The 13,084-nt window shown below is 54.6% G+C and overlaps 1 protein-coding gene across 9 annotated transcripts; it reads right to left on the minus strand.

The window, feature by feature from the left end:
- Positions 1 to 55: 55 nt before the first annotated feature.
- Positions 56 to 12,776, minus strand: LRRC71 (leucine rich repeat containing 71). 9 transcript variants are annotated; one of them, XM_045181486.3, is made up of 16 exons: positions 12,449 to 12,776; positions 9,042 to 9,191; positions 8,592 to 8,717; positions 8,432 to 8,507; positions 8,170 to 8,247; positions 6,217 to 6,321; positions 5,866 to 6,025; positions 5,700 to 5,783; positions 5,529 to 5,618; positions 4,835 to 4,984; positions 4,531 to 4,624; positions 4,084 to 4,172; positions 3,457 to 3,514; positions 2,807 to 2,934; positions 2,244 to 2,365; positions 56 to 2,010 (listed from the first exon to the last, which is right to left on the minus strand). In XM_045181486.3, the coding sequence occupies exons 1-16, from the start codon at positions 12,606 to 12,608 to the stop codon at positions 1,971 to 1,973; spliced, it is 1,710 nt and encodes a 569-aa protein (XP_045037421.2). In that variant the 5' UTR covers positions 12,609 to 12,776; the 3' UTR covers positions 56 to 1,970. The 9 variants fall into 9 exon arrangements, with proteins under 9 accessions (XP_045037421.2, XP_024426867.2, XP_045037423.2 ...); XM_024571099.4 differs by lacking the exon at positions 3,457 to 3,514 and having other exon boundaries at positions 2,807 to 2,918; positions 6,217 to 6,285; XM_045181488.3 differs by lacking the exon at positions 3,457 to 3,514 and having other exon boundaries at positions 2,807 to 2,921; positions 6,217 to 6,285.
- Between the last annotated feature and the right edge of the window lie 308 nt (positions 12,777 to 13,084).

Consider the following 13,084-nt stretch of genomic DNA (forward strand, 5'->3'; position numbering starts at 1 on the left):
TATACTCTTTATTTTCTTCTTTTCATGGTTAAGAATTTTTTTTTTTTAAGAAAAGTTAAATATTCTTCAACTGTAGTGGTGTGTGTGTGATTCTTGGAACTGCTGTGATAAAAGATGTGGTTGTTCCCCCAAGACCGGTTAGAATTGGAGAGAGGGACAGAAGGAAGTCCCTCCTCACCCTTGGCATCCAGCCCCCAGACCCAGGTCTTGCCATACTCTCTCCCGAAGCTCCGGTGCTTGCTGAACTACTGTCGGGCAAACTAAGTTATAGAGCCCCATGGCCAAAACACAAAAAGACACTTAACCCACTTAATTTGAAAACACATAGTGGGGTGAAGGGTTTTCAGGAACTACTATAAAGGACACATGGAAAAACCAAGGGGGAGGGTGGAAGCAGGGGAGGGAGGTGGGTTTGGCTGGGGTGGGGTAGAGAGGTGGGGAGAAAATGCAGACAACTGTAATTGAACAACAATAAAATAATTTAAAAACTGGGGGGGGGGGGAGAAAACACACATAAACATGTATATACATAGGAGTAGTGGACCCAGAGTCACAAGACCTCACAAGCTGCCCACAGTGAGCCTCAGGACTCTAAAGGCAAACATGAAGGGAAGGGTCGTCTCAAAGGCCTGGCTAGTCCCTCACTGTCATCAGCCCTCTGCATCCCCCTGCAGGCTCCAATGCCCCAGCACACCCTAGAAGCCAGCGTTGACAGACACAGGCACATCCTCGCTACTGTAACCACCCAAACCGCCACTATTCCTTTGTCTTCGTTGTTGGACTTAGAACAAATTCTCTTTCAGCCCTAATACTCTCCCTCCTCAGCCTAGCATAATGCTAGGTGCTCACCTTGTGAGTTTACGATCTAGTTGGGCATGATAATTAATACACAATACATTGGTGTGAACGTGTAAGGATAAGCCCTGATTGGTGTGGCTCAGTGGGTTGGGCACCACCCCACAAACTGAAGGGTGTATTTGATTCCCAGTCAGGGCACATGGCTGGGTTGCAGGCCAGGTCCCTAACTGGGGGCGTGCAAGAGGCAACCAATTGGTGTTTCCTCTTTCTCCCTCACCCTCTCTAAAATAAAGTCTTTTTTAAAAAAAAAAAAATGTAGGGATAAGAATGGGGCTGTAAAGTTTCACTGAAGCTTTACTTTAGAAGGACTCAGGCAGGAATAACTGGAGAGGCTTGAGTAACTAATCCTTGTCAAGCACCTGTAATGTGCTCAGTGTTAGGAATCCAAAGAGCTGATCAAGTTTTCTTGCAGAAGCTCAGCCAGCTGCCCAGAAGCTGAGGAGACGCAGAGAGGGGCTTGGGAGAGAGCCACTGAGCCTCGGCCAGAGAGTTCTCAGCCAGAGAGCAGTCCCTGTCAAGGCAACAGGATGAAGGGATGTGGGCCAGGTTAGATCTGCCCAGAGGTGAAGCAACACTTCTCTGGAAGCTCCCTGTAAAGTGGATGTTGGTTCCACAAAACCCAGCCCTGTGTGCTCTTGGCCTTGTCAGTAGGTCCTCTCGGGAGGCCACACTGATGGGCCCCCAGCTCTCCTGAGACCTCTAGCCCCACACCATCTGGGTGTCCCTGGTTTCAGATGGCAGGTGTCTGCACTAGGAAAGAAGAGTGACTGGCCTGAGCAAGCAAGAACTTGGCCTCCAGGTGGCAGAAAAGCAAGGACCCAGCAGAACTGTGAAGTGATTCAGCCATTTCTGGCCATGTTACACAAACAGCCTCAGTCTAAACATTCCAAGTAGCTCTGGACCAAAGTTTTTCAGACAACCTCAAGGGAAAAAGTACAGCAATGGACCTTGTTAATGATCTGAGATCTCCCCCAGGGGGGTAAGCCCACACGGACAGGAAATGCTCCCGTGGCCCAGTGTCAGCGGTAGGTGCTAGGTGGAGAAAGCCATGGCCTCCTCCTCTCTGAGCTTGGCCTTACTGATGGGGTCCCTTGGCAGCATCAGCTCTTGGATCATGGTGTACATAGGACATTGCAGGGAGAAGCAGTTTTTCTGGAGGAGGAAAAGGAAGGCTGGTATCTGACAAAAGATGGAAATGGGTTCTCTGGGACAGGAGGGGTTAGGGGCTCGGGGGTGTGGACAAAAGGCAGAGTGGGTGTGACTGCTTATCTTGCACCAAGACAAATGGAAGTTAAGATTGTGATAAAAAGAACCAGGGAAACCACAAACCTGCCTTGGAAACAGGAAGGCACAGAAGCTGTAGCAGGACAGCGATGGGGACTCACCGCCAGAGAGAGCCACAGCAGCCCCGTGGGACCCTTGGACACACTCTTCGACTTGGACAACTGTGTCTGGTACTGCACTGCAATGAGGAAGCCTTCCAGCCCCACCTCAGTGATGTGGTTTCCTGGTCAAAGAAGCAGACAAGGCGCCTCTCAAACCACCACCCTCACGGGACACCCTTGACACCTCTTACCCACAACAAGCTCCGTTGTGGCTCCGTTGTGGCTCCGTTGGAGCTCACCAGCCCAAGCCTAATTCCTCACCTAGCCCTTCACTCCAACTCTCCTTCACTTCTCTGATTCCTCCTTTGTCTGAACTCCCTCAGCCTTTTTATTTCCCCACCCCCATTTCTCTCTCTCACTCCCCTTGTTACTCTCGAATTACCGTCTCAGGGCCTGACTTCCTGTCACCCTAAAGCCCCTGCAAAAGGATCTCTGACACCACTATGTGCAACTGTGGGAGAACCAGGTTATAATACCCTGGGGTCAGAATGGGGACACCCTTGGGGCAGAATGGGGCCCAAGGAGCCTTGTGGCAGGAGGGCAGAGGTGGTTGGCACACATACGGAGGAGGTTGAGGTGCAAAAGGACCTTGTTCCCAGGCAAGAAAACCTTTCCATCTCGGTGTTCCACGGGCTCCAAGAGAGGGTTGACCATCTCAGTAGTTTCAGCCACCAGCTGCTAAAGTAGAATACTAATAGCAGCAAAGGGGAGGGGAGCTGGTCAACAGACCATTCATTCACTCAACATACCTGTTCTAAGGGCCAGCTATAGTCCAGGCTCTGTCCTAGGTGCTGGGGATACAAAAATAAATATGCCCATGCCCTCAAGAAGCAACTGGGGTGGAGGGTGGGGGCAGAAAGTGAAACGGTAATACAGTATCTGTGACAAGTGGCAGAGACAAACTCAGAGTACTATAAAAGCATGAAGCAGGGACGCCTAACCCAGTCTCCCAGACTGGTGAGCTGAAGTTTGAAGGGTACATGGTGGATACCAGAGGAAGATGAGAGGAAAGGTGTTCCAGGCAAAGAAAACAGGGGGTCAAAGGCCTGAAGCAGTGTGTCGCACTCAGGTTTTACTGTTTCCTAAGCGCTGGAGCACCAGGGGCGATGATTGGAGGGACAGGTGAAGGCAGAATGAGGAGAAAGCGCCACAGTCCTGGTGAGAAACAGCAGCCTGGATCCAAATGGGACAAGAGAATGAGAAGCAGCCTCACCCCTTCTCCACCTGACCGTCCCCTCTGTGAGATCTTGTGAAGGTGCCAGAGAGGACTCCTAAAGAGGAAGCAGCATTCCCTGTTTAAGGTCGGGGAGGTCTCCTGATGGACAGCCCTCCTCTGGCAGCTGACTCCACCGACAGCTGGAGGGCTGGCAAGGGTGGCAGCTGTGGTTGGCAGTCCAGGAAGCAGAGAAAAATTGGCCCAAGTTGAAAGGGAAAGGGCGGGCTCCAGGGCAAAGGGGAGAGGGTCTGAGGAGCCTCGCACAGGGTGGGGCAGCACCAGGACTATGACACGTCCTGCCTTCCTGGGAGCCGCTGAGAGGAGTACTGTTCCCAGGGCAGCAGGACCGGCAAGTGGTGGTGGTAAGCCAATGGCCTTTTGGGAAGCAAACAGTGGAGACAGGATCAAAAGTGTGAGCTCCTAATAAGCAAGGAAAAAGAGGGTCTCCTCAAGCCTGAAGAGAAGACAGGGCACTGTTATCCCCCAGCGAGCCCAGGTTGGGATGGGGCCGTGTCACGTGGTTGGCGCAGGAGTGGAGAACAAAACACGAACTGAAATAGCTGCTGCCACAGTACAGGGATGTCCCAGAGACATGCTCCCTAACCCCCTTCCCCCGCAGCCTACCTCTGATTCCAGGAGGATGCTGCGCTTCTCTTTGCTCCCAGTCTTGGGCCCTTTTCCCTTAGTTGGTTTCTGCTCAGGGATGGTTACCTCTGGAGCAGAAAGAGGAGCCAGAATGTACAGTGTAGACCTCTGATAGACCAGGTTCCCCAGAGAGAAGGGCTGGGCAAGGAAGGTGACTCCTCAAACTGGGTTTGGGTGCAATAAAAACAGCTGGAGGGACCCCCAGCTGGAGGAAGTCCTCTCCTGAGGGCAGGACCATGGGGTTCCAGCCCAGGGAAACAAGTGTGGAGTGCAATGGTCAGCTGGGGCTTTCCACATCATCTTCCAAGAGAAGGAAGCAGACTCAGAGAGGGACATGCCCGGAAGACTGGCTCACCCCTCCTGCATCATACCCCATGCTCCTTCTTCCTAACCAAGAAGATGCTGCAGAGGAGTACTAGCACTTACTCCCCTTGCCTGCCTTTGTGGAGTCTTCCTTCTTTGGGGTTCCTTGTGTGGGTGACTGCCCAGACCCCGGCTTCTCCTCTTTCTTCACCACTTCCTGTGGAGGATATAAGAAGACAAATTGAAGTCCTCCCTCCATGGGGAATGGGGAGCCGGTTGGGAAGGGGCCAGTGTTAGGACCCTGGGCCTGAAGTGGGACTTCGAAGGCTTTCTTCCCTCCCCACTCCCTCCCCACCAGTGCACCATGGAAGTTTCCTCTCTGCTCATCTCAAGAGTGCCCAAGTCTCTCTTCCCACAGTTCACCTACCCCTGACTTTTCCTTTTTCTTGCCCAGGCTCTTGGGTGTCTTCACTGTCTGCATCTTATCTGCCTTGTCCACCAGTGCAACACTGCTGACCCCCACCAGCTGATTCTTCTCACGGTCTGTTTTGGAGTCCCCATGTCGAGAGGAGGAAGGCTGTGCTCACAGATGGGAGGAAATGGAGGCAGAAGCCAGTGCCCCTTCCCCAGGGAGGGGAAGCCTTGTGCCTGGGTGGCAGTCCTTACTGGCAGCACACCGACTCCCTCTGCCTGCCTAAATGCTAAAGTAACCTGTTTGGGACTTCTGGGGGGGGGGGGGGAATGTTAAGAAGAAAGGGCAGAGGGACCTGGGGATAAGCTGGGGTGGGGCAGTGGGGGAGTGTAGGAGATCGGACTCTCACGGGTTCCCAGTGCATTTACATGCATTAAGTTATTTAACCCTCTCAACAATCCTGTGAGTAACACCCTAGCCCACAAGCTGTTGTGTCACAAGAGATTTCAAGGTCTAGCAGTCCAGATCTATTCCTTTCTCTTAACCAATACACTCTACTGGCCGTGAAGAGGTTCTGCAGTGAGAGCCCAAATGCTTTCTAGGCCTGTGCAGAAGTCGCACAGCAGGACAGTCACTGCAGTAGACAGGTTGTGACATGGCTAGCTGGCTGAGAAACATTGGCCTAGGAAGAAGCTGGGGGGCTGCTCACCGACCGCATGCGCTCCTGGGTCCCCTTTTCCAGGAGGAGGCGGCGCCGCTCCACCACCTCGGTGTGCGTCAGCTCAAAGGGCCGAAGGACCTGGGCCAGGTGGCACTGCACAGTCAGATGCCACCTCGCAGCCGGGTCCACTCAACCAGCCTGCCCAGTTGGCACACCCACCTCTGCCAGCTTCAGAGCGCCCTTGTCCTGGATGCGGTTGTGGGCCAGGGACAGCCAGAGCAGGGAGCGGTTCAGCCGGAGGCCCTGGAGGGAGGAAAGGTGCATGAGCCTGTGGACCTGAGCCCCGAGGCTCCGTGGGTCCATCCCCCGCTGCGCACACACGCACGTCAGCAATGTAGCCAGCGCCCTCGTCCCCGATGTGGTTGAAGCCCAGGTTGAGCGAGACCAGGGTTCGGTTGCAGTTGTGCAGCGTGGACAGAGCCTGGCCTAGGAGCTGTGCCCCGTGGTCATCGATGTTGTTGTTCCTCAGAGACAAGTGCGCGATCCTAGGCAGTGGGAGGGGGAATGAGGGTCACTGGAAACATGGGGTCCTGAGCATGCACTGGAATCTCAGGGAACTTGGGGGCATGAGGAGGGCCACTGAGTCTGAGGTTGGTGGCACAGGAATTCAGGGTGCCTGGGGCAGCACATCAGGGGACTAGGGCCCAGAGAAAGGGAATGGGGAAAAGAGTCTCACCTGCTGTCCTGTGCCATGAACTTGTGATATGACTGCTCGGGCAGTGGGTTCCCCTCCAGAGACACCTTCCTGAGGATGGGGTTGGACTGAGACCAGGGAGCACCACTGAGGCCAGGCGAAGAAAGGGGACAGAGAGGAAGTGTGGGGCTCTGAAGAGCAGCTTGGAAACAGAGTCCAAGGATGGATCCCAATGTAGGAAATTATTTGAGAATGTTTAATTACATGAGAACTAAATGTAATTTAGTTCTCCAGACTAAAAGTCCCAAAGTGTGGCCACGTGAAGGGATGGGATCACTCCCCAGAATTAGTGACCTATAGTACAGTGACCTCTAGAATGACTCCAAGGATCCCCACTTTCTAGTATCTATACCCTTGTGTAATCCCCTCCCCCTGAGTGTAGCTGGACCTAGTGATTCACATCTGATGAATAGAATCTGGCAAAAGTAATGGGATGTCACTTCCGAGTTTAGCTTACAAAAAAGACTGTGGCTTCAATCTTGGATGCTCTCTAGCACTCCCTGGGTCACCATGAGCTGCCATGTGATCATGGAGCACTCGGGCTGCTTACAGAGGGCTCCCACTCCCGTGTGGACATGCTGCTACCTACAAACAGCCACGAAAGTCAGCTTGGAAGTAGATGCTGCAAACCCAGCTGAGGCGACCACAGCCCCAGCCAACAGCTGAACTGCAACCTTACCAGTACCCTGTGCCAGAAGCGCCCACTATACTACATCCAGATTCATCTCACAGAAACTGTGAGATAATAAATGTCTGTTGTTTTAAGCCATTCAGTTTATAGGTGATTTGTTACGCAGCAGTAAGTAACTAATATATGGCCTGTCCGCAAGGCAGTGGTTTCTCCAACCATGCTTAGAGAACAGAGGGCTTTTTCCAAGTCACAACAACGATTGAACTGATGGCTCGAAATTTCTCTTTCAGAATTTTCTCCCATGATATATTATTGTCGCTTAACCTTTCAGCATGGCTCATCTGTCATCTAAACGATTATATTCATTTTTAATTATTTTTATTATGTTGATCTAACTTACTTTTACATATTAAAATAAATTCTATAGTTACTTTTCTGCTGGCTCGACTGTGTCTAATTACCATGAGAACAGAATAATGTTTCATGGCATTCTATTCAGAGTGTTAAGGACCTCCAGCTGAAGACGTTTCTATCCCACAAGAATCGTCCGTCCCGCCCATGGAAGGAAGACAGACAAGCCAGTGCGTAGGACTGAGGGTGCGTTGTGGGAAGCAAGAGAAGTCAAGGGTGCTGGGGGAGCCTTGAGAGGGAGCAAGGAGCGGCAAATCAGCTCTGTCCTTTATACAGCAAACCACACCCACCTTTCTCCTGCTCCCTCCTTTCCCAGTTCCCTGCCTGAGCCCCTCCTATTCCTCCTTCAAGGCTCAGCTCCACACTACCGCCTCCAAGCAGCCTTCCATGTCACTGTGCCCCACACCCATAGGGTAACAGTACTTCTCTGCTCCCACTCCCTCCCCCCAATAACCACTTTTTTGCCACGACAGTCCCCACGTTGCCCTGCAGTATCTCTTCCTAAATCCTTTTCCCTCCCTCACTAGACTGCCAGGTCTTGGAGGATAAGAACCAGCCCCTAGTACAGTGTCAGGCCTCAGGCCTCAAGGAACAAAAGAAAACTCCAGGGAGAGAGCAGTGGTAGGACTGATGGAGAGCAGAGGGATGAGGCCACAAAGATACGGCCCCTTGGGCACTGGTGTAGGCAGGAAAAGGAATTCTGCTTCCTGTTAGATGGGAGCTTCAAAACCCACCAGACACCAGCTGAACCCCATTTCCATAGGGATGCCAGCCCAGGCCCTTAGGAGCTGGGATTTGCCACTTGCCTCCCCAAACTCCTCCCTCTGACCACCCACTCAGCCTGGCTACCAGGCACTGGAGGCCTCCCAGCTCGCCTGTTCCCCTTGGCTGACCTGAGAGTGGGTGAGCAGAGAGGTAGGAGGGCGATGAATGTGGCCAGGGTCTTATCAGTGAGCCCCACCTTCCACAAGCTGTTGGTGGAAAGCACAGAACACAGCTGGAGCAGCACCTCCTTCCCCACACGGTCCCCCCAGCAGCACCCTTCCTAACCACCACCACCCCTCTTCCACCTCCCCAGGATCTTCCCTATTCCTTCAGTTCTTTCTCCTGAGCCATCACCCACACTGGGCCCTCCCCGGCCCCATGTCCTCTCACTTGATAGCCTGCAGCTGGCTGAGAGGAGGCAGACATTTAGAGAAGATGCCCAGGATCCTATCCTCAACTTTCCAGCCTGCAGAAGGGAGAGGAGGAAGATGTCTCAGGCCTCGGCAAGCTGCTGGCAGGTTCGGGAGAGGGGCGGGGGAGGGATGCCCACCGCGGATGTAGATTTCCTTCACCGACTTGTCTTCTGGCTCTTGCTCCACCTGGATTGTGGGCCGGAAGAACGCGTATTTGCTCTCCAGACTGTTGAGGCTGCAAGAACCCGACAGCCGCTGATCGTCTAGCAGACAGGGATGCCAGGAGACGGTGAGAAAGGAGGGCCCGGCTCAGAGGGGCCCCGGGAGAGGGATGGCTCCCACGCGGGCAGCAGGGCTGGAGGGCTCAGACCTGTGGGACGCTGGCCGGTCGCCGCTGCTGCGGGCAGGCCCGGATCTGCCGAGTCTGGCGGCTAAGCCAGAAGACTTCCCCACCCACCGTCCCACCTGCTACCCCTCACTTACAGCCACTCTGCCCTGCGCCCCCGGAATTCGGCCCTCCGTGGATGGGAGGCTGCGGATGGACGGAGTGGCCCTAACGGGCACTCCAGGGCTCCACTGTCACTCACCCAGGGCAGGCTTTTCTGACAAGGAGGCAGACGGGAGAGAGGTCGGGTGCGGGCGGGGCCGTGTGACAACTTTGGGGAAGTCCGTGTAGCCGGACCTGGTGCAGAGCTCGGCGAAGTCAGTCTCGAGGGCTCCGGTGCACTGGTACTCCTCTGTGGGCCCAGGTGGGGGGGACAGCAAGGGTAGGGCCTGCGTGTCAGCACCCGCCCGTGTTCCCAGCTCGACCGCTCTGTGCTTGGCCTCAGGGTAGGTAGCCCCCCTCTGAGGTGTGGTAAAGACCCACGCTGAAAACTGTGGGAAACCAAGGGCTGGGAGAAAGGACTACAGGGAGGAATGTGCTGGCTCCTCCTCCCACCCCACTGCTCAGGGCCGCTTCCATTGGCTGTCAGCTTCCCAGGGGACCTCTGCCTCCCACAGTGTCCCCAGCCCAGCCTTCTCCCTTGTCCCTTCCTTGCTGGTGCTGCCCATGGTCACAGGAAGAACGAAGCCCAAGAAGCCTCAGGACTGTGTGAGCGAAAGAAGAAACAACCCAGGAGTACCTCGCCATCCCCACCCCACTCCCCGCCCTCAGGACACCCCGAGGGCCAGCAGAGCAGCCCCTTTCATTTGTTTAGCGAACATTTGCACAGCACTTACTCCCGGCCGCACTATTCAAAACCTTGAGAGACATTAACTCATTCAAGCGTAGTAAAAATTCAGACAGATGCCCCCACATCCCACCACTGAAATCTGAGATGTTGAGTCCCCAGAAACCCTGCTTTTTCCAGCTCCCCCATGGGCGTCCGGGAAGAAGTCGTTTCTGAATATGGGGAACCTGGAGGCGGAGGGCTGGCTTGGTGCCAGCCTGCTCTTCCAAGTGCCCAGAGGCCTGGCCCCCACAGCAACGCCGCCCAGGACGCAGGCAGGTGCTGCTGGCGCTGTGACCAGAGAGAACTCCTGCAGCTGACAGCAGAGCCCGCCTGAGGGTGTGGGAGGACATGTGTTCGGCAGGTGTGGGGGCAGGACACAGAAAGATTTGGGGCTCCTGCAGAAAAGGGATGAGGCACATGTTCCTCACATGTCCAGCCACCAGGGGACACAGACACACAAGAAATGTTGGCTGATGGACAAAGCAGGTGAGAGGAGGCACAGCGGGGCTGGGGTACCCCTTGTCCAGCTGACTCCTGCACACCACCTGCTTTCCTGGGCTGTTCCCTCTGCTGGGAGAGCCCTCAACCTTTCCTTGCTTCTTCATTCCCTCCACCTTTCTCTACAATGGAGATTCTCAAACTGTAAGAATCACCATGAGAGCCCATTAAAACAGTTTCTTGGGCCCATCTGCAGAGATTCTGATTCCATAGGCTGGGTGGAGTCCATCAGTTTGCACTTCCAACAAGCTCATGGCTGCTGCCATTGTTGCTGGTCCAAGCCCAGCAGCACCTTGGGAGCTGCTGCTCTAGAACAGCGCTGCCCAGCAGAACTTAATGTGACATTGGAAACGGTCTGTCTGTGACCGAGCAGAAAGGGCAGCACCTGGGGTTAGCTCCCGCTCCCCTCCACTCCCACACTCCTTCCCCGGCTCACCAGTGACCTGGCCTCATAGTTTCTTGAGATGCAGAAGCCACCAGATGGGATTTCCTCTACACCTATGAACCTTCCCACATCTGCTATCACTCCTTACCTCTTCTGAGCCTGACATTTGCCCCACCACAGCTCACAATGGCATCTACTAAAGCTGCCATAACCTCTGTACCGCCCTGTACAGGGTCCCTCTGCAGTCGTCACTCCCACTCTCTCCCACCCCTCTGCCCGAGCCTGAGAAGGCTCCCTCCTCCTCAGAGATCTCTAATCCTGGGTCCTGAGCCCTCTCCTCCTCTCTGGTTGGTTACATTTTGTCCCCTACCCTCGGTGACTCACTTTCATTCCCAGGGCTTCAGTTCATCCAAATGTCGGCAGGTCCCAAAGCCACACCTCCAGGCCTGACTTCTCTTCAGCACTCCAGACCCCTGTGTCCAGCGGACTAGCTGACATCAGCCCGTGGGGGTCCTCCCTTACATGCTCTTCCTTCGGGCTTTCCCATCCCCATGAATGGCACCTCAGTCCACCCAGTGCCAGTCCAGAAACCTAGGAATCATTCTCGCTGTGTTCCTCCCTCTCCTCCCCATGCAGCACCACACCAATTCTTACTACTTCTACCTCCAAAGTATTTCTCCAAGGAAGCTAATCCATTCACCCTCATGCCCTATTCCAACTATCACTGTCCCTCACCTGGACTGTTGAAATACCTTGTAACCCATCTCCCTGCCTTCATTCTGTCCCCCTTCCACTCCACTTTCCATACGGAGTGGTTGTGTGTGCATGTGTGTATATGTAAGGTAACTGGGTTCTGTCTTGTCTCTCCTTCTGGAAAATGCTCTTTCTCCAGTTCTCATGGTTCCCTCCCCTCAGCCCCCAGCACTGACAAAGAGGTGGCACCTGGCCAAGGTCTGACAAACTCTTCCCAACTCATTTCATGGGAAGTCTAGGGCCTGCAAGTTCCTGTCCCTCTCTGACAGCAAAGCTGGTGACTGTGAATCAAGAAGCCTTCCAATAAATTCCCCTTTGTAGAGAATTAATTTGGGTTTGGGCTCTATCACTCGAAGCACACAAGGCCGCACTCCTACTTATATACTCTTCTCATGGTTATCTTTTCCCTGCGAACGGAAATTCCACCCATGCAGCACTGTGCCTGTCTCATTGTATTGTACCTGGCCGAAGAGCAGGCACCTTCTGGTGTCCTCCCATCATTCCCTGGTCCTTCTTTTCTCATATATGTTATCACGTTTAGTCGCATTTGTCAGCATCCCAAAGCAGACTGTGGGTTCTTTCCGATCAATTCAGCTCAAACCTCGCCAAGCTGAGGTTCAGGAACTGTGATGTGAGGCACACGGGAGTTCATATCCCAGGCTGGAGCAGGGCGCTCGGCACAGAGTGGGTGCACAATCCATGCTTGTTGAATGAGCACATGAATTTGCAGTTTACAAAACACTTTTTCACCATCAACTCCATTGCCCTCACCTCAGTAGGCAGGGCAGGACGCACATTTCCATACTACAGAGAAGAAACATGCTCAAGGTCACACACCTAACAATGGTCACCTCTTACAACACCCTTACCTGTGCCAGGAGCTAGCTACATTCACACACTGAACTTCAGTCAGTGGAGCCCTTTCCGTACAGCACTTCTTTGCATCAGAAATTCTATTATTATTTCCTGGCTCGTCTGTCTCCCCCACCAGAGTGTCTTTCTGCACGTCCAGTTCAGTGCCTGGCACAACTACAGCGCATCATCCAACCTGACAAACCAGAGTCATGAGGGGCTGGTGGAAGCACAATGGAGCCTCAGCCTTAAGGCCTCCAGACCTGATCCCCTAATCTCGCCACCAACGTACCAGGGTTTTTGGGCTCCTCCTCGCCCACCGGGGGCAGGACGGTCGCCGGCTTCTCCTTGGCCCCGCGATCCCCCTTCTTGGTCACTGTGCTGGATGACTTCTGGGTCCCCGGACGCGGGGCCCTGGGTGACGTCCCCTGCCCACTGGCCTCGCCAGACATGTTGGTGCCGTCCGCAGCAACGCTGGGGACCCTCACGGGGGTGAAGAGGCAAAACGAGTGGTGATTATGCAGGCGGTGTCCGAATAAGTGGTTTCTATTCAGCGTCCACCGGCCTGGCGTGTCTGCAGTGGCGTGGGCTCCGCGTCCCTCTCCACGACAACGGCACCAGCTGGGCGAGCCGGTGGAACCTGGTAACCGCAGAGTGCACGCGGGCCCACAGGGGGCGCTGCCGACTCAAAGCAGGGGTGGGGGCGGAGCCATTAGGTGAGTGGGTGGGGGTGGGAGCCAGGGAAACAGCGGGGCCAGGGCAGAGTCGTAGGACAGCGGGATGTGGGCTGGCCCAGCGAACCCCGAACCCCGTGGGAAGGGAGCGAGCCAAGACTCGGGCTGGGGCTGAAAGGACAGGGCTAGACGAGACCAGGACGAGGGGTGGGGCTAAGGCCAGCGCCAGCCATCCAAGTCCCCTAGGAAACTGA

The sequence above is a fragment of the Desmodus rotundus genome, chromosome 12, assembly GCF_022682495.2.
Source record: "Desmodus rotundus isolate HL8 chromosome 12, HLdesRot8A.1, whole genome shotgun sequence".
Classification (NCBI taxonomy): Eukaryota; Metazoa; Chordata; class Mammalia; order Chiroptera; family Phyllostomidae; genus Desmodus; species Desmodus rotundus.

Bases quoted from the DNA above. Each gene is read 5' to 3' on its own strand.
- LRRC71 (XM_045181475.3), bottom strand. From the start codon at position 12,608: ATGTCTGGCGAGGCCAGTGGGCAGGGGACGTCACCCAGGGCCCCGCGT. The intron at 4,625-4,834 runs GTAGGTGAACTG...TATCCTCCACAG, and splicing joins AGAAAAAGGAAAAGTCAGGG to GAAGTGGTGAAGAAAGAGGA. The intron at 2,922-4,083 runs GTAGGCTGCGGG...ATTCTACTTTAG, and splicing joins GCATCCTCCTGGAATCAGAG to CAGCTGGTGGCTGAAACTAC.